At 39.7% G+C, this 24,954-nt stretch overlaps 1 gene segment (V, D, J or C); it reads right to left on the bottom strand.

Moving 5' to 3' along the window:
- Positions 1-23,970: 23,970 nt before the first annotated feature.
- Positions 23,971-24,568, bottom strand: LOC128054728 (T cell receptor delta variable 1-like). The segment is given in 2 exon segments: positions 23,971-24,287; positions 24,520-24,568. Coding segments are annotated over 2 exon segments (366 nt in total).
- Between the last annotated feature and the right edge of the window lie 386 nt (positions 24,569-24,954).

Genomic DNA, 24,954 nt, shown 5'->3' on the forward strand with positions numbered 1-24,954 from the left:
CTTTGCATCTTTCATTTCCCTCTATGTACAAGTAAAGGTATAAAAGACCCTTTTAAAAATAAAAACAAGGGGCCTTGCTTACTGAAGTAGCTTGGTCTCCCCGTGTCAATCATTTTCTCCCTCTCTCTCTCCCTCCCTCTCCTTTTCAGGCTGATCCCTTGGAGCATAGAGGCTCCCTGCATTCATTAATCTGCCCGGGTTTCTAAGACCTGAACGGGAAGACATTCTGCGTTTTCACTCCCTCGGGAGACCGGGAAGGCACCTGTGGCCTCCGTGAACAGGGCAAACTTCTTGTCTCGAAGTTTTCTTGGCTTTCTATCTAAACCAAGGAATATCAGCCTCTTTCTCTCCTCTATTTTCTTATCTACAATATTCTTTCCGTATCTCTCTCTAAATCATCCGCCGACGCTGTTTTTCCTTCAGGTTCCCCTGGATCCTGCGGGGGCTGGACCCCGGCACCAGACCACCTAACGTTCCTCCTGAGAAATCTGTATGCAGGTCAAGAAGTAACAGTTAGAACTGGACATGGAACTGGACATGGACTGGTTCAAATCGGGAAAAGAGTACATCAAGGCTGTCGATTGTCACCCTGCTTATTTAACTTATATGCAGGGTACATCATGTGAAATTCTGGGCTGGATGAAGCCACAGGATCAGTAATGAGGCTGGCAAAGTGATCCTCTCCATTTATCCTGCTCAAGTATCCTCAACAGAGGAAAGTTCTGCAGCCTAGGTCTGTGGAACATTCTACTTCAGGTATGGATTTTGCATCTTGTTGCCCAGCCAGAGATGAGACCACATACATGTGCTAGAAACACACCATTCTGCCCTAGAATCAAATTCCTGTGATTCAAAATGAGGACTCAAACACTGCTTTCTTGAGACCAGCTTCACAAACATTGTGGATATCTCTTATGTGCTCACAATGCAAAGAAAGCTGACAAACTTTCAGAATTGGGTTGCCTTGGGATGGACTGCTGTTATTCAACTTGAGAGAGATTGGGACTGCAAATGAAGCAGGAAGCACACTTTGGTTAGGAATCTTTTACATAAAATTTCAATAAAATTTATAAACTTTCAAATCACCAATTTATAAATGTGCACAAATGCTATGTGTTAAATTATCTTTCTGGACACTATTCTAATAGAAAAGATATGCAATAGAGATATTATTTCCAACTTACAAACAAGAAAACTAAAGCTGAAAGAGATCGAGCAACTAACTTGAGGTCACACATATGGTAGGTAGCATAGTAAGAACCGCAATATATATCTATTTGGCTAAGTAGTCTATTCCCTGGGGTTCCCTGGTTGGCTCAGACGGTAAAGAGTCTCCTTGTAACGCAGGAGACCCCGGTTCTATCCCTGGGTCAGGAAGATCCCCTGGAGAAGGAAATGGTAACCCACTCCAGTATTCTTGCCTGGAAATTCCCATGGATGGAGGAGCCTGGAGGACTACAGTGCATAGGTCAAAAAGAGTCAGACACGACTGAGTGACTGCCTTTTCACTTTCAAGTAGCCTATAGTGTTTGGAATTTGCCATGCAACCTACATTTGTGATACTCAGTAAATGTTTAAGTGTTAACAAAGTTATGTTCTAAAAATACTGGGAACCTACTTTGCAGTTATCCTTACTAATAGCCCCCAAACGAGAAGCAACCAAAGGTGAAACATCTGGTGAGTGGATAAACAAAACGTAATTAATTTGTCAATGAATTTCTATTCATCAATAAATATGAGTGAAATACTAATGTATCAGTTCAGTTCAGTTCGGTCACTCAGTCGTGTCCGACTCTTTGTGACCCCATGAATCGCAGCACGCCAGGCCTCCCTGTCCATCACCAACTCCCGGAGTTCACTCAGACTCGCGTCCATCGAGTCAGTGATGCCATTCAGCCATCTCATCCTCTGTCATCCCCTACTCCTTCTGCCCCCAATCCCTCCCAGCATCAAAGACTTTTCCAATGAGTCAACTCTTCGCATGAGGTGGCCGAAGTACTGGAGCTTCAGCTTTAGCATCATTCCTTCCCAAAAAATCCCAGGGTTGATCTCCTTCACAATGGACTGGTTGGATCTCCTTGCAGTCCAAGGGACTCTCAAGAGTCTTCTCCAACACCACAGTTGAAAAGCATCAATTTTTTGGCGCTCAGCCTACTTCACAGTCCAACTCTCACATCCATACATGACCACAGGAAAAACCATAGCCTTGACTAGACAGACCTTAGTCGGCAAAGTAATGTCTCTGCTTTTGAATATACTATCTAGGTTGCTCATAACTTTTCTTCTAAGGAATAAGCGTCTTTTAATTTCATGGCTGCAATCACCATCTGCAGTTTTTGGAGCCCCAAAAAAATAAAGTCTGACACTGTTTCCACTGTTTCTCCATCTATTTGCCATGAAGTGTTGGGACCAGATGCCATGATCTTCATTTTCTGAATGTTGAGCTTTAAGATAAATAATTTTTTCTAAAAAAATATGTTAAGGAAAAATAGTAAAATGCAAGATTACATATTGAAAGTTCCCATGTATATGAAATATTCACAAAAGGAACTTATAAAGCTGTAAGGTAGATCAGTGGTTGCCAGGGGGCAAGTGTGGAAATAATTCTTGCCTGGAGAATTCCATGGACAGAGGAGTCTGGTGACTACAGTCCATGGGGTTGAAAGGAATCCGACACAATTGAGCAACTAACACACACAATCTGAGATCTAGTGTTTGTGAGCACATACAGGTAACCTCTTCCACTTGGTAGGGGTTTCAGATTCTGCAAAACAGCTCAAAGGACTTGATGCAGAATGTTACACACAGTCCTTGAGGGGAATCTGAAGGTCCTTGAATTTGTTTAATGGTTAAACTATTGGAGAAGACCCTTGAGAGTCCGTTGGACAGCAAGGAGATCAAACGAGTCAATCTTTAAGGAAATCAGTCCTCCATATTCATTGGAAGGACTGATGCTGAAGTTGAAGCTCTACTACTTTGGCTTATGAAGAACTGACTCATTGGTAAAAACCCTGATGCTGGGAAAGATTGAAGACAGGAGGAGAAGCAGATGACAGAGGATGAGATGGTTGGGTGGCATCCCTGATTCGGTGGACATGAGTTTGAGCAAGCTCTGGGAGTTGGTGATGGACAGGAAGCCTGGCGTGCTGCAGACATGACTGCATGACTGAACTGAACTGAAATTGTTATCATTTTGTCTTGCTTGATTTTTTTCCTTTCTTTCTGCATTTTCTCACTGCTCTGATTAAATTTATACTTTGGAACTTGGGGAAGCTCTAGGAGCTAAAGTTTTTCTACACACAAGAGGCAGAGAGAGGACATTGCAGGGGCAGATGGAGTGGTCTGTTCCAGGAAGGCCCCATAAGGTCCTGCTCAATTACTTATAGATAGATAGTCTCCTGTGTGTGCTATGTATTGTTCAGGAATGCAGAATGCAACGCTGAAGAGCAATTTAAAAAATAATGAAAGGCCTGCAGTGCAGTAGAAGGAGAAAAAATTAAACAGCTTTGTTTCTTAAAAAATTAGACAATTTTAAGTAGTGATAAGCGCTTTAAACAAAACTGTGTTAAGACAGAGAGTGACTCTTGGGATGAGGAAAGACATCAGCCCTAAGTAGGGTATGGAGGGAGGGCTCCACTCTGACACTTACTCTGCAACACCAGAGGCGCTGAACATCTCTCATGTTCAATTATTTCTGTAAGTACCCAGTATCTTTCTGCTGGACACTGGGCTCAGCATTGGCATTCATTATCCCATTCACTTCTTATAATAACTCTGAATGGTAAATTCTACCAATAACCACAGTGCAGAGATGAGGAAATTGAAGCATAAAAATTCTTGTCACAATCACAAGGTCACACAACTAATGAATGCTAGATCTAGAAACACAATCTAAGTCTTTGGTCTCAAGCACTTTGCTCCACTATCTTCCTAAAGTAGGGTGGACCCAATCTTGAGGGGTTCCGGTAAGAACTGCGAACACACATGCAAATCACCTAGTGCAGCACCTTCTCTGTCATAGGCTCTCAACCAGCTGTAGTAATGAACAAAATCTTTGAGGACTGGAAGCCATGGTCTGAAATTCCAGACGAGTCTATCTACAAGATAAAGCTCAATATTTTCCGAGGTTTATTTAGCCATTTACACAGAAGAGTTCATGTATTATCATCAGTATCAGTGGTCTATCATGTTTCTTACTGTTAATGGGAAATCAGTTCCCATTGACTAATATTAACCACCTTAAATATAAAGTGTTACATTGAGACAATGGGTAGCATAATATAACATAGAAAGAGTATACCAAGCTGTGTTTGCTACTACAGTCTATTAGCATTTTTGTAATTGACTTTTGTTCCCACTTCTCAGGATATTTCTACACTACAGAAAGGACAAGCAGTAAATGCAATTTGACTTAATAGATAAAAATCTCCCATCTCATGCAACAATTACAAACTTTCTATTCATGCAGCCATAATCATCTCATGTGTTTATTTCTCATTTGGAATCAATCACTTTCACATTTGTCTGGCAAAAGCAAAAAACAGCCAGTTTTCCTGAATCCTCTCACTCTTGATTTCTGCACTGGGAAGTTTACTGACTGGTTCAGCCTTGGCAGCTCCTGTTGTGATTAAGCTTCCCCACAATTTAATCCATGATCACTGGAGGGAAGCAGGGAAGCCAGAGAAAGCCTCACAAAATGTTTGAGAAGGACACCAGGTGGCAGTATATCAGCTTTCATTCTTGCTGCAGTCAGGGTGCTAGAGTCCGATTCTCAGGACGGAAAAACAGAGTTAGACAAAGGATTCACAAAGGGGTGACATTTGAGTTGAAACATGAAGGGATTAAGAGGTGCATCATGTTTATATTTGGGGGGATAGCATCACTGGCTCAGTGGTAACGAATCCACTTTCCAGTGGATTCAATCCCTGGGTCTGGAAGATCCCATAGAGAAGCAAATGGCTACCCACTCCAGTATTCTTGCCTGGGAAACCCCATGGACAGACGATGAGTCAGACATGACTTAGTAGCTAAACAACAGCAAAGCATCACAGTCAAGAGGGAAAAACAAGGGGCACAGGTCTTCATAGGGAAACAAGCTTGGGGTGTTTAAGGAATGAAATCCCATTGTAGCCCTTGTTTTTCCCAGCACACTATTACATAAGAAACTTATTAAAGCATCTGGTACTGTGAACTAGTTAGTGGATGCTTTCCTCATTTACTGATCCTGGGACAGTTGAATCTATGTTTGGCATTTGCTTTCTCAGTTTCCTTTAGCGTCCAGTTTAAACGAGTAATGTCACCACCACTGAGACATCTAACCACCCAGTTCTGGGGCCAAGTGCTTCTCCATAGTCCAAACCTTGCTTCTAAGCAGCTCTCTAAAATGCAACACACTGGCCAATAATAAAAAGTAGAGAAGCTTTTCATAATTAGGAAAGATAGGGCTTATTCCCAAAGTATTTTTTTAAAGGAAACAATAAAACCTATCTCTTAGGGTTTTGATATTTGAATTAGATAATGAATCTGAAATGCAAACTACAGTGCCTGACATTGCATAAAGCTCAGTAAATATCAACTTTCTTTTTTCCAGTAAATCCTACCTCTCCTTCAATGTCCAGGTCTGTGACTTGTTACTGTTTGTTCTTTTCTCCACATCGGTTCAATGATGGAAGCTTCTAGGAAATTCACTTAATCACATAGTTTCCTGGAGACAGTCATTATTTCTCCCTATTTTCTGGAGTCATATTCTCCTAGCCGCATTGATACACTCAGAGTACTGAAAGGACCTGGATGGAACTCAGAGATAAAGTATTATTTTCATTTCCTTAATTAGTAACAATATTAAGGTCTTTATATATGTATTAGCTATTGGATACCTTATTTCTGAGTTGGACCTCCAAGATTTTGTCATTCTTTATTATCTGTTTTCTTAATGATTTAAAGGAACTTCTAACATAGTCTGCATTTGAGTCCTTTTTCAGAAATATTCATTGCAAATGCAGTTAAAGTTTGTGCATTGACTTTCAAAACTCTTAGCAGAGATTTATAACAAACACAATTTAAAAATATATTTTCATGTTCACAAGAAACTGGCTTGGATATTTAGTTTGTTTTTTTTTTTTTTTAACTCTTTAATTTTTTTTTTTTTTTTACCTTGGTGGTTTCTATTGCTTCTGATGTGAAGTTATCAGTTCAATTCAGTTGCTCAGTTGTGTACTACTCTTTGCAACCCCATGGACTCCAGCACACCAGGCTTCCCTATCCATCACCAACTCCTGGAGCTTGCTCAAACTTAAGTTCATTGAGTCAGTGATGCCATCCAACCATCTTATCCTCTGTATTCCCCTTCTCCTGCCTTCAATCTTTCTCAAAATCAGAGTCTTTTCCAGTGAGTCAGGTCTTTGCATCAGGTGGCCAAAGTATTGGAGTTTCAGCTTCAACATCAGTCCTTCCAATGAATATTCAGGACTGATTTCCTTTAGAATCGACTGGTTGGATCTCCGTGCACGCCAAAGGACTCTCAAGAGTCTTCTCCAATACCACAATTCAAAAGCATCAATTCTTCAATGCTTAGCTTTATGGTCCAACTTTCACATACATACACAACTACTGGAAAAACCATCGCTTTGACTAGATGGACCTTTGTAGGTAAAGTAATGTCTCTGCTGTCTAGTTTGTCATAGCTCTTCTTCCAAAGAGCAAACGTCTTTTAATCATTCTTAATGATGTTTCCCAGAATATAATGCCTTGCAGACATCTGCCAAAACCAGAGTGGTGGACTTGCAGAATTCCTTATTCAAATTTACGGTTTTACTCATAGCATTGCTCCTGAATAAGAAGATTGCTTTATAGGAAGTCAAGTATAACAGTGAATGGAAGTGCCTGCTAGGAGCAAACAGGCTAAGGGATGGATAATGGAAGAGGTCATTATAAATACCAGGTATAATTCTGTGGTCATTTGCAGGAATGAGAACAATAATACTTCTGAAAATTTGTTTTTCATTTTGATATGAATATATTTAAGTATTATATTAACCAATTTTAACTCCTCTCTCCCATTTTCCTGCATGTAGTAACATAAGAAAGGAATGTTAACATAACTCAATCTTATATCTTATTTTATCTCAGTAGTGAAGATACAGGATTCAGCGGGAGAGTGTGACTAGCTAGAAGATAAAGTAACATCACCTACAAATGGATAAATGAACTTGCTCTAATCTTTGAAGGATACGGTTAGAAAATTTTGGGTTGAATGAGGAAGTACTGCATCATAATAGCAAGAAGTGTGGTGCTGGAGAAGACTTTTGAGAGTTCCTTGGACTGCAAGGAGTCAATCCCAAAGGAAATCAACTCTGAATATTCATTGGAAGGACTGGTGCTGAAGCTGAAACTCCAATACTTTAGCCCACTTGTTGAGAAGAGCCAACTCATTGGAAAAGACTGAGCCTGATTTTGGGAAAGATTGAAGGCAAAAGAAGAGGGCAGCAGAGGATGAGACAATTGTATGGTACCACCAAATCAATGGACTTGAATTTGAGCAAACTCTGGGAGATAGTGGAAGATAGAGAAGCCTGGTGAACTGCAGTCCATGGAGTCACAGTCAGACACGACTTAGTGACTGAACAGCAACAACAACATGAGCAAGAAGCATAGCTTTCCAATCGTCCTTATTCAAAAGTGGTTAAAAGGGTACAGATGGATGACAAGTTACCAAAGAGGGTACTGTAGCAGCTTTGATCTATCTTAACTAACTGAAAACATCTTTCCCAGAATGTGCTTCCCATATTGTTCTGACTTAGGGTTGGCCACCAAAGGAACTTGTCTAACATTTGGAAGAAAGTTGTGATGAAGCAGCCGTAGTTTTTGTGTTTGGGCATTTGGTGCAGGGCTCCAAGGACTATGGTTACTCACACATGTTACTGCTGATCTGATAGCTCATTTTATTGTTGACTCACAGCTCCTTCACTTCCAACCAAATCTCCTCCTCATCTTCTCTTTGTCTTGGGCCAAGTATGTATGTAAGCATAATGCCAAATGACACCTACTTCTAAGGTCACCCACTACTGTGAAACGGAGGGAGGTGAGACATAGACAAGTTTTAATGTGTCTTTGTGGGCTCCATTATCTTCATGGTTCTAGTACATCATTGTGAGTCACAGTTCATCCACGCTTCAGTCTCTATCCAATGTTCTTCTACAAATATTACTCCAACCAACTAACACTAAATTCAGTCTCAACACCAGATACTAAGATAACAGCTTTGTATACACTCTTCTACCAGACCTAGCAATTGCCTGAATTCTAATCTTTATAACTAATTTCTTATTCAACAGACACCACCAGTGGTTCTGCTTCTCTGATTGTACCTTAAGTGACACAAGTCTAAGAAGAAAGGACTAAGGAAATGATTTTCATGATGATTCATGATAACTATACCCAGATTTGTGATGTGAGTGTATTTTAGTGAAACTGTCACTTTAAATTATTATGGAGCAAGTTTACAGCTTTAGACAACTTTACACATCTCCTGTATGATTGACTTAAAGTCAAGAATTCAAGAGGAGAACATATTAGTAGACAGTCACTCTGGACACCTGCTTCCAAATGACATCAAAGAAGCTTTTATTTAGAAATAAATCCTCTGATTCAGACTACAGATGAAGCAACCACAGGACTATTGTTTCTTGTCTGGGGTCTGCAGGTGTGCATTTCAGCTGGGGTCCTGCAGCAGGGCGTCTCTCTTTTATTTAGTTCTGGGGTTTTTGTTCAGCCTTTCCTATTACTTCAAGCACTGTGATACTCTGAGAACACAGAAGTACATTGCAGAGTCTTCCAGCTCTAAGGCTGAAATGGTGAGGCTGATGGACTTATGAGCCTTCTGGAAGTTTACAGAGTAGCGGCCATCCCTTGCATTCCCATCATCTGAATACTGACGAATAAGATAAGTCATCTGTCCACTGGGAAGCTGCTTGTACCAAAAAATGTAGTAGTAGAACATGTCCCAACTTGTTTCATACCGACAGTTCAGGGTGACTGTTTTCCCCACTTCACTGAGTATGTCTGGCTGGTCTTGAGTAACACTCTGGGCCACACCAGATCCTGTGGAGAAAAGAAGAAAACAGAGCTGAAATAGTGAACAAAATAATGTAGAAATGAGACCTATTTTGGACCCAAATATTTACAAACCAAACTGAAATCCTAAGACGCTTGCTTTTCCCCAATCTTCCTTTCCTCCCCAAGTTCCTGTGAAGCTCCACGTGCCTGTGTGTAGTCCTTTCACCCTGAACACGCGCATCCTTGTTTGGAAGCATCCCTACCAGAGAAGGTGAAGGCCAGGAGCACCCAGAGCAGACTGGAGAGCGGCATGAGGCATGGATTCCCCTGCACAAATGTGCCTAATTCTGCCTCAAGCTGAGATTTCAGTGTCTGTAAGTGCCTGGCAGCACATGTACACAGTACCTGGTTCCTATGTGGCTCCTCCCCCAGACAGGAAGTGCCGTTTGTCATGTTCTTAGACCAGCTGGTCTGTGCTCAGATGGAAAAAAGTTTGGCTCACCACAAACTTTTACTTTGTCGACTCGTGTTTCCCTGGTCATTAAATTTGGCAGATCCTGAAAAAGGGCTTGAAAAGGCAATTAATATTAAAGGTTTGAACTGAAGGAAACTAAAGATTAAACAAGTTGACATACACTGGTAATTATTCATAAAATTATTTGCCATCCTGTTTAAGACGTAATTTTGTATAGCCTACGAAACTTTCTTGAAATTAACTGATTGGTCATTCATTTAGCCTATACTTACTTTTCTCAGACCAGAATCTACTGACTGTTTTAAAACATTCACAGATCTTAGGCCTTTTGGGGGAAAAGCAATCTTATCCAAAATAATGAATGTATCTCTTGGTTTTTTTTTACTGAGTTCCAGGGCTATACTTAGATTTTTCAATAAATAAAATTACTGCAACATGAAATGATTTAAGAAAATCAGCCCATCTGAATTTCAGAGCCTATTCAGTGGTTTATATTTAAATGAAATTATAACAGAATAAAATATTATTCTTTTGAAATCTGATATTGATTTCATATCTATCAAGAAATTGATATTAATACAATTTTAGCAAAATATCATAACCTTATACATCAATTTTGATATACACTCTTACATTTTCATACATTGCTCTAAGAAATTTTATCACATGTATAAGTTCTTGTACCACCACTGAAATCATGACACAAAATTGTTTCATTTCTCTAAAGAAATCCTCTTTGAATAACCTCCCCATCCCTGCAACTCTTTATAACCCTGCTAGCTACTTATCTCCTTTTCATCTTTATATTTTGTGCCTTTGAGAATGTTGTTTAAGCAAAATCACACTATGTAAGCATCATAACAATCCAATAAGTGTAATCATAAACCACGTGGCCTCTGGGACTGACTACTTTTTCATTCAGCATAACGTCCTGACCTCCATCTAGGCTATTGTTGTTTAGTCTCTAAGTCCTGTCTGACTCTTTTGTGACCCCGTGCACTGTAGCCCACCAGGCTCCTATGTCTATGGAATTTCCCAGGCATGAATATTGGAGTGAGTTGCCTTTTCCTTCTCCAGGGAATCTTCTTGACCCAGAGATCAAACCCATGTCTCCTGCTTGGCCGGCGGATTTTTACCACTGAGCCACGAAGGAAGCCCCATCTAGGCTATTGCACGTATCAGTAGTCTGATTCTTTTAACCACTAAAGACTGTCACCATCTTATGATGTTTCGACTTTGGATTTGTTTACCTTACAGTGGCAAGAAAGTGATGAACTTTCAGTAGAAAGTCGAAACCATACTTTGAATTTTTAAATATGATCTTTCCCCATGCTAGCAACATGTGGTATAATATTCCCTGGTGATTCTGGGCAACAGCAGTAAGCTGAGCCTCTGTTCAGCCCTGAGATCATGAGAGTAAACAACCGACATACTTACATTCACTCTGTACTCATACAACCATTCGTTTTTTACTTTTAGTATGTGTGTGTTCCTGCAGTTGTGTCCAACTCTTTGAGATTGTATGGACTGTAGCCCACCATGCTCCTCTGTCCATGGGATTCTCCAGGCAAGAATACTGAAGTGTGGTGCTGTGCCCTTCTCCAGGGGATCTTCCTGATCCAAGGATTTAACCTGCATCTCTTATGTCTCCTGCTGTAGCAGGCAGGAGTGTGATTGCTGAGCTATAATGTAAGTGAATATTTAAGTTTAGGTGAAACTGCTAAACTTTTTTCTAGAATGGCTGGACCATTCACCCACCAGCAATGTATGAGTGATTCAATTTCTCTGAAGTTTTGCCAGAACTTGGCATTGTTAGTATTTTTAATTTTAGCTTGTGAGAAATGTGATGTGTTATCTCTTTGTGGCTTAATTTGCATTTCCCTAATTACTAATAATGCTCATCATCTCTTTATAGTTTTATTTCATTACCAGATAGCTTTTTGGTAAAGTGTGTGAATATTTTGTCCAGGTTTCAACTGGACTGTTTGCTTTCTTCCTGCTGAGTTCAGAGAGTTCACTGAATTCTGAATACAGTCTTTTGATGGAAATGTATTTACAAATATTTCCTTCCATTCTGTGGTTTATCTTTTTCCTTCTCTTAATAGTGTCTTTTTTTTTATTTTTACTTTATTTTACTTTACAATACTGTATTGGTTTTGCCATACATTGACATGAATCCACCACGGGTGTACATGCATTCCCAAACATGAACCTCCCTCCCACCTCCCTCCCCATAACATCTCTCTGGGTCGTCACCGTGCACCAGCCCCAAGCATGCTGTATCCTGCGTCAGACATAGACTGGTGATTCGATTCTTACATGATAGTATACATGTTTCAATGCCATTCTCCCAAATCATCCCACCCTCTCCCTCTCCCTCTGAGTCTAAAAGTCCGTTATACACATCTGTGTCTTTTTTGCTATCTTGCATACAGGGTTGTCATTGCCATCTTTCTAAATTCCATATATATGTGTTAGTATACTGTATTGGTGTTTTTCTTTCTGGCTTACTTCACTCTGTATAATCGGCTCCAGTTTCATCCACCTCATGAGAACCGATTCAAATGTATTCTTTTTAACGGGTGAGTAATACTGCATTGTGTATATGTACCACAGCTTTCTTATCCATTCATCTGCTGATGGACATCTAGGTTGTTTCCATGTCCTGGCTATTATAAACAGTGCTGCAATGAACTTAATTGTGTCTTTTACAGAGCAAACATTTTTAATTTTGATGAAATCTGTTTTTTTTAATGGATTGTGCTTTTGGTGTCGTGTCAAAAGTCTTTTTGTCCAGACGTAGGTCATGAAGATATTCTCTTATGTTTTTCCTAAAAGATTTGTAATGTTACATTTTATACTTGGATGGATGTATGGTTCACTTCGAGACTATATTCAGATTTTTGTATACGGTGTGATATTTAGGTCAAGTTTCAATTGTTTCCCAAGACTATCCAATTGTCCTAATCTCATTTGCTCGTAAAACTATGTTACCACTCCAGAATTGAAAGAGATGTGTACCCCAATGTTCATCGCAGAACTGTGTACAATAGCTAGGACATGGAAGCAACCTAGATGTTCATCGGAAGATGAATGGATAAGAAAAGTTGTGGTACATATACACAATGGAATATTTCTCAGCTATTAAAAAGAACACATTTGAATCAGTTCTAATGAGGTGGATGAAACTGGAGCCTATTATATAGAGTGAAGTAAGTCAGAAAGAAAAACACCAATACAGTATATTAATGCATATATATGGAATTTAGAAAGGTAACAACGACCCTATATGTGAGATAGCAAAAGAGACACAGATACAAAGAACAGACTTTTGGACTCTGTGGAGAAGGCAAGGGAGGGATGATCTGAAAGAATAGCATTGAAACATGTATATTACCATATGCGAAATAGATGACCAGTCCAAGTTCAATGAATGAAACACAGTACTCAAAGCTAGTGCACTGGGACAACCCAGAGGGATGGGCTAGCGGGGGAAGTGGGATGGGGGTTCAGGATGGGGGACACATGTACACTCATGGCTGATTCATGTCAATGTAAGGCAAAAACCACCACAATATTGTAGAGTAATTAGCCTCCAATTAAAATAAATAAATTAATTAAAAACAAACACTTTGCTACCTATATTGAATTGTCTTTGCAGTTTGTCAAAAATAAGTTTTCCTAACCTGTGTGGATCCACTTCTATACAATGACTCAGTGACATAAACTTGTTACTGATACTCTTTAATTCCCTTAGAACATAACAGAACCTGCAGAATGGTGCTCTTTTTTATTACTTATATTTACAATTTGTATTTTTTCCTTATTCCTTTGATAAATCTACCTAGGAATATACCAAGTTTATTAATCATTTTAACAAAATTAACTTTGTATTCCATGATTATCTCCATAGATTTCTTTGTATTTCCCCTGTTGGACATTTTATTATTTACTTCTTTCAGTTTATGTTGGGTTTAATTTGCTTTTCCATCATCTTTTCTTGAAAGCCTTGAAAGTAGTTTATCAACCTTTTTTCTTTAGTAATATAAGTATTTTAAAAGATAAATTTCCTTCTATGTATTATTTTAACTACACCTCATACATATTTAATGTGATGTCAAAACATTTCTTTTAAAAATATCTTCTAGCATCCATTGTAATTGTTTCTTTAACCTAGGGTTGTTTTAAAGTTATAGGTTTTAAATATATACCAAATACATATTGGGAGTTTCTAGAGATGTCTCTTTGCACTTAATTTTCCATATCATTTCCATTTGTGTCAAAAAATAAATTCTATATAATGTCAGTTTTCCTAAATATATTAAGACTTTATATGCACAAACAAATTGTGTGTCTGTGTGTGCATTTCATCTGCACTGCAGGGTGTGTCTGGAGCCTCGGCTGCAGGTTTGGGTACAGGCTGCAGGTGCCTAGGGAGCACTGTGCACTTGTTGCACAGAAGTAGGTGGCTGAGTCTCCAGGCTAGGAAGCTGTATGTGCAATGAGAACTGTTTGGCACTCTTATTGAGGAAAACTGTGAGTCTTCCATCTTCCATTTCATTCACAACTGAATGTATGGCTATCAAGAATGCAGGGCCTTTACCAGGATATTGTCAGTACCATGGGAAATAGTCAAACAAACTGTTCTCATAACTACAGTTCAGAAAGGAAATCTCTCCTTCCTGGACTGTCAGAGATCGAGGGCTCTGTTTCACCTGCTGTTGGTCACTTTTTTCCTTCTGTTGTCCATTCACCCCTGCTTAAAGAGATAAAAGCCATTAATTCCATAAAATATATTTCTTTCTTAAGAATATCTGCATGAACTTGTTTGTAACTCCATTTTCTCAGTCCTCCTAATTAATGAGATATCCTAGGTTTTCTCCTCCAGAACTCACAGAATCAAAATGAAGTTGAAGCCACAGAACGAAAAGTGATGCTCCCAGTGTCTTGTCCATTGTTTCTGGCCCCAGTGCTCAGTGGCAACTCCAGGTCCTCTTCTCTTCTCAGCCAGTTAGAACTCTAACTTTAAGGTAACACCTATTTTTATTCTTTCAGTAGGTCCCACCCTTTCATTAGTGCTTTCCTCAAACCTATCTCTCTCAAAAGTACTAGTTCTCATTCAGTGCTAATTTAGAATCACCAAAATTCAAATTAATTGGGAATCAGAAATGCCCCCCTTACAAGCATGAAGACCAGGTTAGAATTTCTCTCACTCTATCCCCTTCTTCCTTTTCCTCACACCTCCTAGGAGGTTAAAAATCATATATCAGGAGAGTTTGATGTTTTAATAGGAATAGGATTAGTCTACAATAGGGAAGAGAGGGCCTCCCATGATTTCACAAGATTAGCATTGCACGGTATTTCTTTTTTATTACAAATACTAATTAAAGTCTATTGCAAATACACAAGGGGCATAATGTATCATTCAAGCAAAGCTTATGAAGCAGAACATAAAGATACACAGTCGTTTTGCCCTGATGGAACTTAAATTTTAACAAGGTCATTCAATGTTTCCACACTTTACATGATCCTAAGAATTAATAAAACATAATTAGATCAATTTCAATTTATATTTCTTCTAAAATATAAATCAGGCAAATAAAATGTTTCCAAGAATATGCATGGAGAAAATAAACTGAGGAGCATTGGAATAATCTGTTCTGGAGGACATTTGATCTCCAAATGGATAAGACTGGCTAGGATAATTCTGCAGAATGCAGACAATATGAGACCAGGATCATTCAGTAAAGAAATATTTTTGGTAGTTCTCATCCTGAGTTACACCTTATCCTCACAGGCAAAATCCAAAAATGTGAAGAGTCAATTTGGCTTCTGATGTCAATATCAGGGGATAGAGACAGAAATTAAGGAGCTCATTTTTTTTTAAGCACAAAGAAGAGTTTGTGGTCTCTGTATTTGATGTCATCTCAGACACTATCAAAGAAAAACATCATCATAGTTCAAAAAGAGACAATAATAACCATTCCCATTCCTCAACCTAATCCCATCTACTCCAGCTCTCTAAGGGGATGTTTTATTGTTTGTTGAATTTTTGGTGTGTTTTCTTTTTCATTTATTCACTCATTCATGCATGTCTTCAATATATATTTACTCATGCCTACTAAATGGTCATACTTGGGTCTCACTCCAGAAAGAGACAGAAGTAGCAATCTTCAGCCTACCCACTCCCAATACTCAAGTACATTCAGATAAAAGCTACTAAAGAGAAATGTGTTTCTATATGATGCATCCAAGAAAACGATAATGGCCTCACTTCTGGCCTCAGTCTGAGAGTAGTTCTGATGGAGGAGCTGCTTGAACTGGAACTTACACCACCACTAGATTTCTTAGTAAAGAATAGGGTAAGGGAATTCTGGCACTGACTAACAGTATGATTTGGGATGCGTCTGGGTGAAAACATTAGAAATTTATATTAGAGAAACTAATGTGGCCTTAATCTCAGAGGACAAAACATATTGTTTAAAGAAATATTAATTTTCAGAACCATATTTTTCAAACTGTTAGACTAAAATATACACAGATACTATTTAGGTGGATGGATTGATACCTACACACACACAGGATTGAGAGATGGAGACTGAAGCAAATTTGGAGATAAACATTTGATATTTAAAGGTTCCTTTCTGGCTCCTTGAAGAATCTGTGTATGTGCTGCCAAGTCACTTCAGTTGTGTCCGACTCTATGCGACCCCATAGACGGCCGCCCACCAGGCTCCCCCGTCCCTGGGATTCTCCAGGCAAGAACACTGGAGTGGGCTGCCATTTCCTTCTCCAATGCATGAAAGTGAAAAGTGAAAAGTGAAAGTGAAGTCGCTCAGTCGTGTCCGACTCCTAACGACCCCATGGACAGCAGCCTACCAGGCTCGTCCGTCCACGGGATTTTCCAGGCAAGAGTACCGGAGTGGGGCGCCATTGCCTTCTCCGCTGTGTATGTGAAACAAAAGTCAATCTTCTCTGAAGCAGCGTTGCCCCTCTGTGGCCATACAGAGATATTACTCTGAATGACTTTATCCAGCTTCTTAAAATGGGGCAAAGACAAGTTTCCTCAATAAGTGGTGTTGACCATACTGAACACCTACAAGGAAAAGACCAAAACTAGAACATTTTCTCACAACATATACAAATATAAACTGAAAATGTATTAAAGACTGAAATGTAAGACCTGAAACCTTAAAACTCACAAAAGAAAATATAGACAGTATGCTCAGCTGACGTTTCTCTTTACAATATTTTTTTCTGTTTCAAAGGCAATGGCAACAAAAGCAAAAATAAATAAACAGGACCAAATCAAAACAAAATCTAGTGCACAGCAAAGAAACCATCAACAAAAATAAAAGGCAAACTACTGAATGGGAGTAGATATTTTCAATAAGGGGTTAGTATCCAGAATACAAAGACATCATATACCTCAATATCAAAAACACAGTCTTATTGAAGAATGGGCATAGGACCTGAGTAGTCATTTTTCCAAAGAGATAGCCAACAGGTACATGAAAAGATACACAAAGTCTCTAATATTCAGAAAAAGAGCAAATCTATGTCAAAATGAGGTGTCACTTCACATCTAACAGTATGGCTATCATCAAAAGAAAAAAAAAATAACAAGTGTGGCGAGGAGACAGAGGAGAGGAAACCCTCGTGCACTGCCGCTGGGTTGGAAATTGCTGCAGCTACTATGGAAAACATTATGGAGATTCCTCTCAAAACACTAAAAATATAACTTCCATCTAATCCAGCAATTCCACTCCTGGGTGTTTATCCAAAGAAAATGAAAACGCTTCAAAACTGTATCTGCACCCAAATGTTTATAGCAGCGTTATTTACAATAACCAAGATCCGAAACCAAGCTAAGTGTTCATTCATAGATGAATGGATAGAGAAAATACCGATCTTTCATCTAACTATCTATCTATACACACACACACACACACACACACACACACACACACACTACAATGGAACATTAATCAAATATAAAAAAAATGTAATCATGCCAAATGTAACAACATGGATAGATACAGAGTGTATTATACTTAGTGAAATAAGTCAGACAGAGAAAGACAAATACTGTGTGTTTTTACTTATATATGCTATATAAAAGCAAAGCAAAACAAAGGAACAAATAGAACAAAAACAGAATCACAGGAACCAACGGCAGACTGCCAGGTATTTCCCCATAAAAGGTGATTTTGTTTGAGATCACCAAAGGACTGCAGTCTGGATCAGCAACCATGAGGAGCCACATGCAAGTCCCCACTGGACAAGGAAAGGAAATGCTTTTATAGAGAAGACAAGGAGATGTGGAAGTGCCAGGGTCCAGCTTCCGCAGGATCCAGGGGAACCTGAAGGAAAAATGGCGTCGGCGGATGATTTAGAGAGAGATAAGGAAAGAATATTGTAGATAAGAAAATAGAGGAGAGAAAGAGGCTGATATTCCTTGGTTTACATAGAAAGCCAATAAAAGTTCGAGACAAGAAATTTGCCCTGTTCACGGAGGCCGCAGGTGCCTTCCCGGTCTCCCAAGGGAGTGAAGACACAGAACGTCTTCCCGTTCAGGTCTTAGAAACCCGGGCAGATAAGTGAACACAGGGAGCCTCTATGCTCCAAGGGATCAGGCTGAAAAAAAAGAAAGTAAGAGAGAAAAAAAGAGAAAAAAGAAAAACACGGGGTGACCAAGCTTCTTCAAGTGAGGCCCATTGTTTTTCTTTTCAAAAGGGTCTTTTATACCTTTACTTGTACATAGGGGGAAATGAAAGATGCAAAGTCATACAGAGTCAGCCCAAACATTACATCTGTTTTGTCTTTATCGAAACCAGGATTTTTTCTGCAAACCTTTCCCATAAACAATATGGTGTACATTATCTTCTGGCCTTAGAGGCCTGTGAACATTTTATGACCCTCTTTTGATAAAGACTTCTCAAACAGAAAACTTATTTTTCCTTAAAATGTTTTTTCTTATATTTCTAATCTACGTCAGCCTCAAAAAGTATTAAACAGAGTTACATTCTCACGAAGCAAAGGTGCAGTGAGTTACAAGAAAGAACCAATTAGCTCAAAAGTCTGATGTGGTTAATTTCAAGACTACACTTGTTTTTCTTATTTTCCAACTATGTTAACTAATGCACTCCCAGGTGCACAGTGGATAAGAGATATGGGAACTTAACGACAAGCATTGGCCCAATAGTGAAATCCTACATTAGCACTACTCTAATAACTTTTAACTCTTTGAAAGGCTCTATGTTTTAGGCTTTCCATGCCTCTCACAGTTGGGAGGCTGTAAATAATCACATGTGTAGCTACAAGAGTCTGGATATATCAGCCAAGCAAGCTAGAATGCTAACAGAGGGGTTTTGATTGGAAATATTCCTCTCATGTCCAGGAGACTTATTAGCTATAGCCCTAAGTTAATTTTCTCCAGAGAAAGGTGGTCAGGAAAAGCCCCCTGTTAATGTCAGAGGAGTTGGTGAAAGTCATGAAATAGTAAAACAGACAGATTCTGGTTTGGGGGTAGATGCTCAAAAAAGCCTAGAGAGCCCATTGAGTTCTAAAGCCTTGCTTAACAGTTCTCTTCCACATGACCTTGTCATCTCCCGTGGTGGCTCCCGGCATGGAAGGTTGTAGTAAACAGAGTGCCCTTGACTTTCCATTGACTGCATCCTGACCAGGGAAGAAGAGGTTTCTTTCATTTTCCCTTTGCCTTCTGTGATGTCCACAGGTCGGGAGAGCTCCCCCTCTTCTGCCAGCTCTATTTAATTGAGATTTCTGTGCCTTAAATTTTTATACCTTATAGGACAGAGTCAGAAAGATATTTGATTCCAGGAGATGAGGGAGCCATGGTGGTGGAAGTAAGATGTTGGAGTGATTCAAGAAGGGGCCTTGAGCCATGGAATCCAAGTGGCTTCCAAGCTACAAAGTGAAAGGAAACAGATTCTTCCTCAGAGAATCTGGAAGGAATCAACCCTGCCAAGACCTTGATGTAGACAGCAAAATGGATTTTAGATTTCTTGCCCCCAGAGCTATAAGAAATATTTTGTCAGTGATCAAGTTCATATCAAACACTGAGCAAATATTTTCTGTTCACTTTGCTGCACTCATAGGATGGGATACCAGTGCGTGCAGTTGCCTGTTGGGACACATCGTGGTGAGACAGACCTGAACATTTTTGAGACACCCAACCAAGCCGGATAATATATTTACTGGAGAGATTTCTCTCTTCTTTTAGTTGCTTTCCATGTTTACTGTTTTGGAGTCTGGCTTACTGTGGGAAATATTTATCCTAATTCTGTCATCTTATCAGCTATTCTTTTAGTTACAAGTTAGAGATTCTAGTGTGGAAGGAGATACAGATTGAAAAGGGAAAAGACCAAATCCCAAATCTGTAGGGCTAAAAAGAGTTTGTGGTTATAACTATACCAATGTAGATAAGAAATACTAAGTACTGCAAATGCCTTATAGTGACCTCACGGAGGCCTCATGATGTGACTGTGGCTGGAGGAGGGGCTGAGCCCCTCGAAGGGTTTGTGTATGGGCTCCCTGTTTATTTTGCAACTTCCCATTAGTTATCTATTTTACACAAACTACATTTTAACTGTTCGCTATTGTTATTTGTATTCTGCTTTTTGCCTCTAGTAGGTTATTTTAAAAGAAGAATAAGGGCTTTTAAAACATATGAAAGGCAAGACTTTGCTTTTTCTCAGACTCTATGAATAATAATGGTTCAGTGTATAAAGATTTTGAGGTAAAAAGGATGGAAAATGAGGACCTGTTTATTTTCACTGAGGTAAAATTGAAGTGATCTGTAGACATGGGGATCAAATGGGCAGTTTGAGATTATTGCAAATGTGTACTAAAGGAACTGTGAGAAATAGTGTATAAAAATAAAGCTGATTGGGAATCAATAATTATTGTGCACACAGTGGGCATTAGAGAAGTTAAATAAAAGAAAAGAAGTGAGGAGCAACCTGAGTGGGTCACTTGGAACTCTGCCAAAGCAATATGTTTAACCTAGAATGCCTGTTATAGGCCAGCGCTAGATAAAGAAAGCTTTTTTTACCTTTATACTCTATTGTCTAGACATACAAGAAGAGATAAGGAAGTTCACTACAGGTAGGTATAGTTGCACCTCCACTTCAGGGGGCTTCTTAGAGCCAGTGATGTGGCTGTCAGGCAGGTCACTAACTGGCCTCCAGTTCTTCCTGCAGCATCAGTGCCGATTCAGTGAGACCAGGACAGACCTGCCTATAATGAGACAGTGTCTCCATTCAGATTTCCATCAGAACTCTGTTTGTTCTATAGAGGCAGGAGCATGGAATATAATGTTACTGATTCCCTATGAAGAGCATTCCCAACATGAGAAGGGTAGCGGAAAACATGGCTATGCAGGAAGGAAACTGAGATCCATTTTGTGGAAGATCTCCCTTGAGGAGCAGGAAGGAATGTGCCAGAAGGTGCTGAGTGTTTATTACACGGAAATCTGAGATTCAAAGGATCCCAATGTAAGCAAGTTCTAGTGACTATCAGGAAGAAATGTGTCCTTGACAATTACTGCTGCTGGTGCTGAGCCTATTCAAATGTACACCTCAGTGAGCTGTGAGGTACAGAAGCTCTAGAGGAGAGGAGGAAATGGAGCTTTTATTAAAGGTGACATTTAAAGTTTCTGCAACATCATCTGGAAGTCAACAACTGGAACAAATCCTTTCTTGAGTATTTCGTGCTCTGTTTCCTCCCTGTTCTTACCATGGTTGAATTTCTTCCCACTGTAATCTGAGAAGAGTGTTTTCAGGGTTTCCCATATTCAATTTTTGTTGTTGTTGTTTTTCAGTTGCTAAGTTGTGTCCAACTCTTTGCGACCTCATGGACTGCAGCATGCCAGGCTTCCCTGTCCTTCACTATCTCCCAGAATATGCTCAAACTCATGTCTCCTGGTAGCTCAATTGGTAAAGAATCCACCTGCAATGCAGGAGACCCCATATGGATTCCTGGGTTGGGAAGATTCACCGGAGAAAGGATAGGTTACCCACTCCAGGATTCTTGGGCTTCCCTGGTGGCTCAGCTGGTAAAGAATCCACCTGCAATGTGGGAGACCTGGGTTCAGTCCCTGGGTGGGGAAGATCCCCTGGAGAAGGGAAAGGCTACTCACTTCAGTATTCTGGCCTGGAGAATTCCATGGACTGTATAGTCCATGTGTTTGCAAAGATTTGGACACAGCTGAGTGACTTTCACTCACGTGTACATTGAGTCGATGATAGCAATCACAACCCACTCCAGTACTCTTGCCTGGAAAATCCCGTGGATGGAAGAGCCTGGTAGGCTGCAGTCCATAGGGTCGCCAAGACTTGGATACAACTGAGCGACTTCACTTTCACTTTTCACTTTCATGCATTGGAGAAGGAAATGGCAATCCACTCCAGTGTTCTTGCCTGGAGAATCCCAGGGTCGGGAGAGCCTGGTGGGCTGCCATCTATGGGGTCACACAGAGTCGGACACGACTGCAGCGACTTAGCAGCAGCAGCAGCCATCCAACTATATCATCCTCTGTCACCATATTCTCCTGCCCTTGATTTTTCCCAGATCAAGATCTTGATTTTTCCCAGATCTTGAGGTCATTTTCAGAAATAAGAACAATAATACTAATGAAAATTTGTTTTTCAATTTGATATAATATATTTATGTATTACATTAACCAATTTTAACTCCCTTCTCCAATTTGCCTACATGTAGTAACATAAGACATGCTAATATAAGTCAATATTATATGTTATTATATCTCAGTAGTGAAGATACAGGATTCAATGGGAGGGTATGTCTTAGGTAGAGAAGAGAATAACATCATCCACAAAGCGATAAATGAACTTGCTATAATCTTCGCAGGATATGTTTAGAATATTTTGGGTTGAATGAAGAATTACTGCATCATACTAACAAGAAGTGTGGTGCTAGAGAAGACTCTTGAGAGGCCCTTGGATTGCAAAGGGATCAAGCTAGTCAATCCTAAAGGAAATCAACCCTGAATATTCATTGGAAGGACAAATACTGAAGCTGAAACTTCAATACTTTGGCCACTTGGTGAGAAAAGCCAACTCATTGACTCAAAAGACCCTGATGCTGGGAAAGATTGAAGGCAAAAGAAGAAGACAGCAGCAGAGGTTGAGGTGGTTGGATGGTATCACCAACTCAGCTAACATGAATTTGAGCAAACTCCAAAAGATAGTTGGAGATAGCGGATCCTGCAGTCCATGGGATCACAAAGAGTCAGACACGACTTAGTGACTGAACAGCTACAACAACATTAGCAAGAAGCATAGTTTTGCTATGGTCTTTATTCAAAAGCTGTTAAAGAGTACAGATGGATGCCAAGTTAACAAAGAGGATACTGTAGCAGCTTTGTACTATCTTAACTAACTAGAAATATCTTTCTCAGAATGTGCTTCCCGTATTTTTCTGGGTTAGGGTTGGCCACAAAAGAAATTTGTGTGATATTCAGAAGGTCATTGTGGTGAAGCAGTCACAGTTTTTATGTGTAGGGATTGGTGCAGGGCTCCAGGGACTATGGCTACTCAATCATGTTGCTGCTGATCTGATAGCTGATCTTATCATTGATTCACAACACTTCCACTTCCCACCAAACCTCCTCCTCATCTCTTTGTTTTGGACCAAGTAGGTATGTTAGCATGATGCCAAATGACACTCACTTCTCCTAAGGTCACTCACTTCTGTGAAACTGAAGGAGGTGAGACATAGACAAGTTTTAGTGTGTCTGTGTGGGTTCCATTACCCTCATGGTTCTAGTATGTCCTTATGAGTCACAGTTTGTCCGTGCTTTGGTCTATATCCAACTTTGTTCTACAAATACTACTCTAGCTGATTAACAATGAATTCAGTCTCAGCACCACATACAAAGATAGCAGCTTTGTATACACTCTTCCACCAGATCTAGCAATTGCCTGAGTTCTAATCTTCGTAACCAATTTCTTATTTGACACCACTGGTAATCTGCTTCTCTGATTGTATCTTAGGTGACACAAGTCTGAGAAGAAAGGACTAAGGAAATAATTTTCATGATGATTCTAGATAACTAGACCTAGGTTTGGGATGTGAGTGTAGTTTAGTGAAACTATCACTTTACATTATTATAGAGAACGTTTACAACTTTAGACAAGGTTACACATGCTCTGCATGATTGATTTAGAGTCAAGAATTCAAGAGGAGAATATTAGTAGAAAGTCACTCAGGACACCTGCTTCCAAATTACATAGAAGCTTTTATTTAGAATCAAATCTTCTGATCCAAATCACAGATTAAGGAACCACAGGGCTATTCCTTATCTGGGATCTGCAGCTGTACATTTCAACCTGGGTACCACAGCAGGAAGACTCTCTCTTATTAAGCTCTGGGGGTTTTGTTCAGCTTTTCCTATTACTTCAATGCACTGTGCATTCCCAGAGAGCACAGAAGTATTTTCCAGAATGCTCCAGCTTTAAGGATGAAATGGTGAGGCTGATGAACTTATGTGCTTCCTGAAAGTTTACAGAGTAGTGGCCGTCCCTTTCATTCCCATCTTCTGAATACTGATGAATGAGGTAAGTCATCTCTCCACTGGGAAGCTGCTTGTACCAAAATATCCAGTAGGTGTACACGTTCCAACTTGTTTCATACTGACAGTTCAAGATGACTACGTTCCACACTTGACTGGTTATGTCTGGCTGATACTGAGTAACTTTCTGGGCCGCACTAGATCCTGTGGGCGGGGGTGGGGGGGGGGGACAAGAAAATAGAGCTGAAATAGTGAACAAAATAATTTAGAAATTCAACTAATTTTGGACCCAAATATTTACAAACCATACTGCAATCATACGATGCTTGCTTTTCCCCACTCCTCCTTTCCTCCCCAAGTCCCTGTGAAGCTCCACGTGCCTGTGTGCAGTCCTTTCACCCTGAACGTTCGCACCCATGCTTGAGAGCATCCTTACCAGAGAAGGTGAAGGCCAGGAACACCCAGAGAAGACTGGAGAGAGGCATGAGGCATGGATTCTCCTACACAAATATGCTCAGTTCTACCTCAAGCTAAGATTTCAGTGTTTTTGAGTGCCTGGCAGCACATATACATGGTAACTGGTTCCTGTATGACTCCTCCCAAACAGGAAGTAGGGTGTCATGTTCATCGACCACGTGGTCTGTGTACAGATAAAGACTGGCTCACCACAAACCTTTACTTTGTCTACTTTTCTTTCCCTGGTCATTAAGTTTGGCAGATCCTGAAAAGGGGCATGAAGAAAGCAATTAATATTAAAGGTTTGAACTGAAGGAAACTGAAGATTAAGCAAGTTGACATGCATTTTTAATTTATTTATTTATTTTAAATGAAGGCTAATTACTTTACAATATTGTGGTTTTTGCCATACACT

The sequence above is a fragment of the Budorcas taxicolor genome, chromosome 10 (assembly GCF_023091745.1).
Source record: "Budorcas taxicolor isolate Tak-1 chromosome 10, Takin1.1, whole genome shotgun sequence".
NCBI lineage: Eukaryota > Metazoa > Chordata > Mammalia > Artiodactyla > Bovidae > Budorcas > Budorcas taxicolor.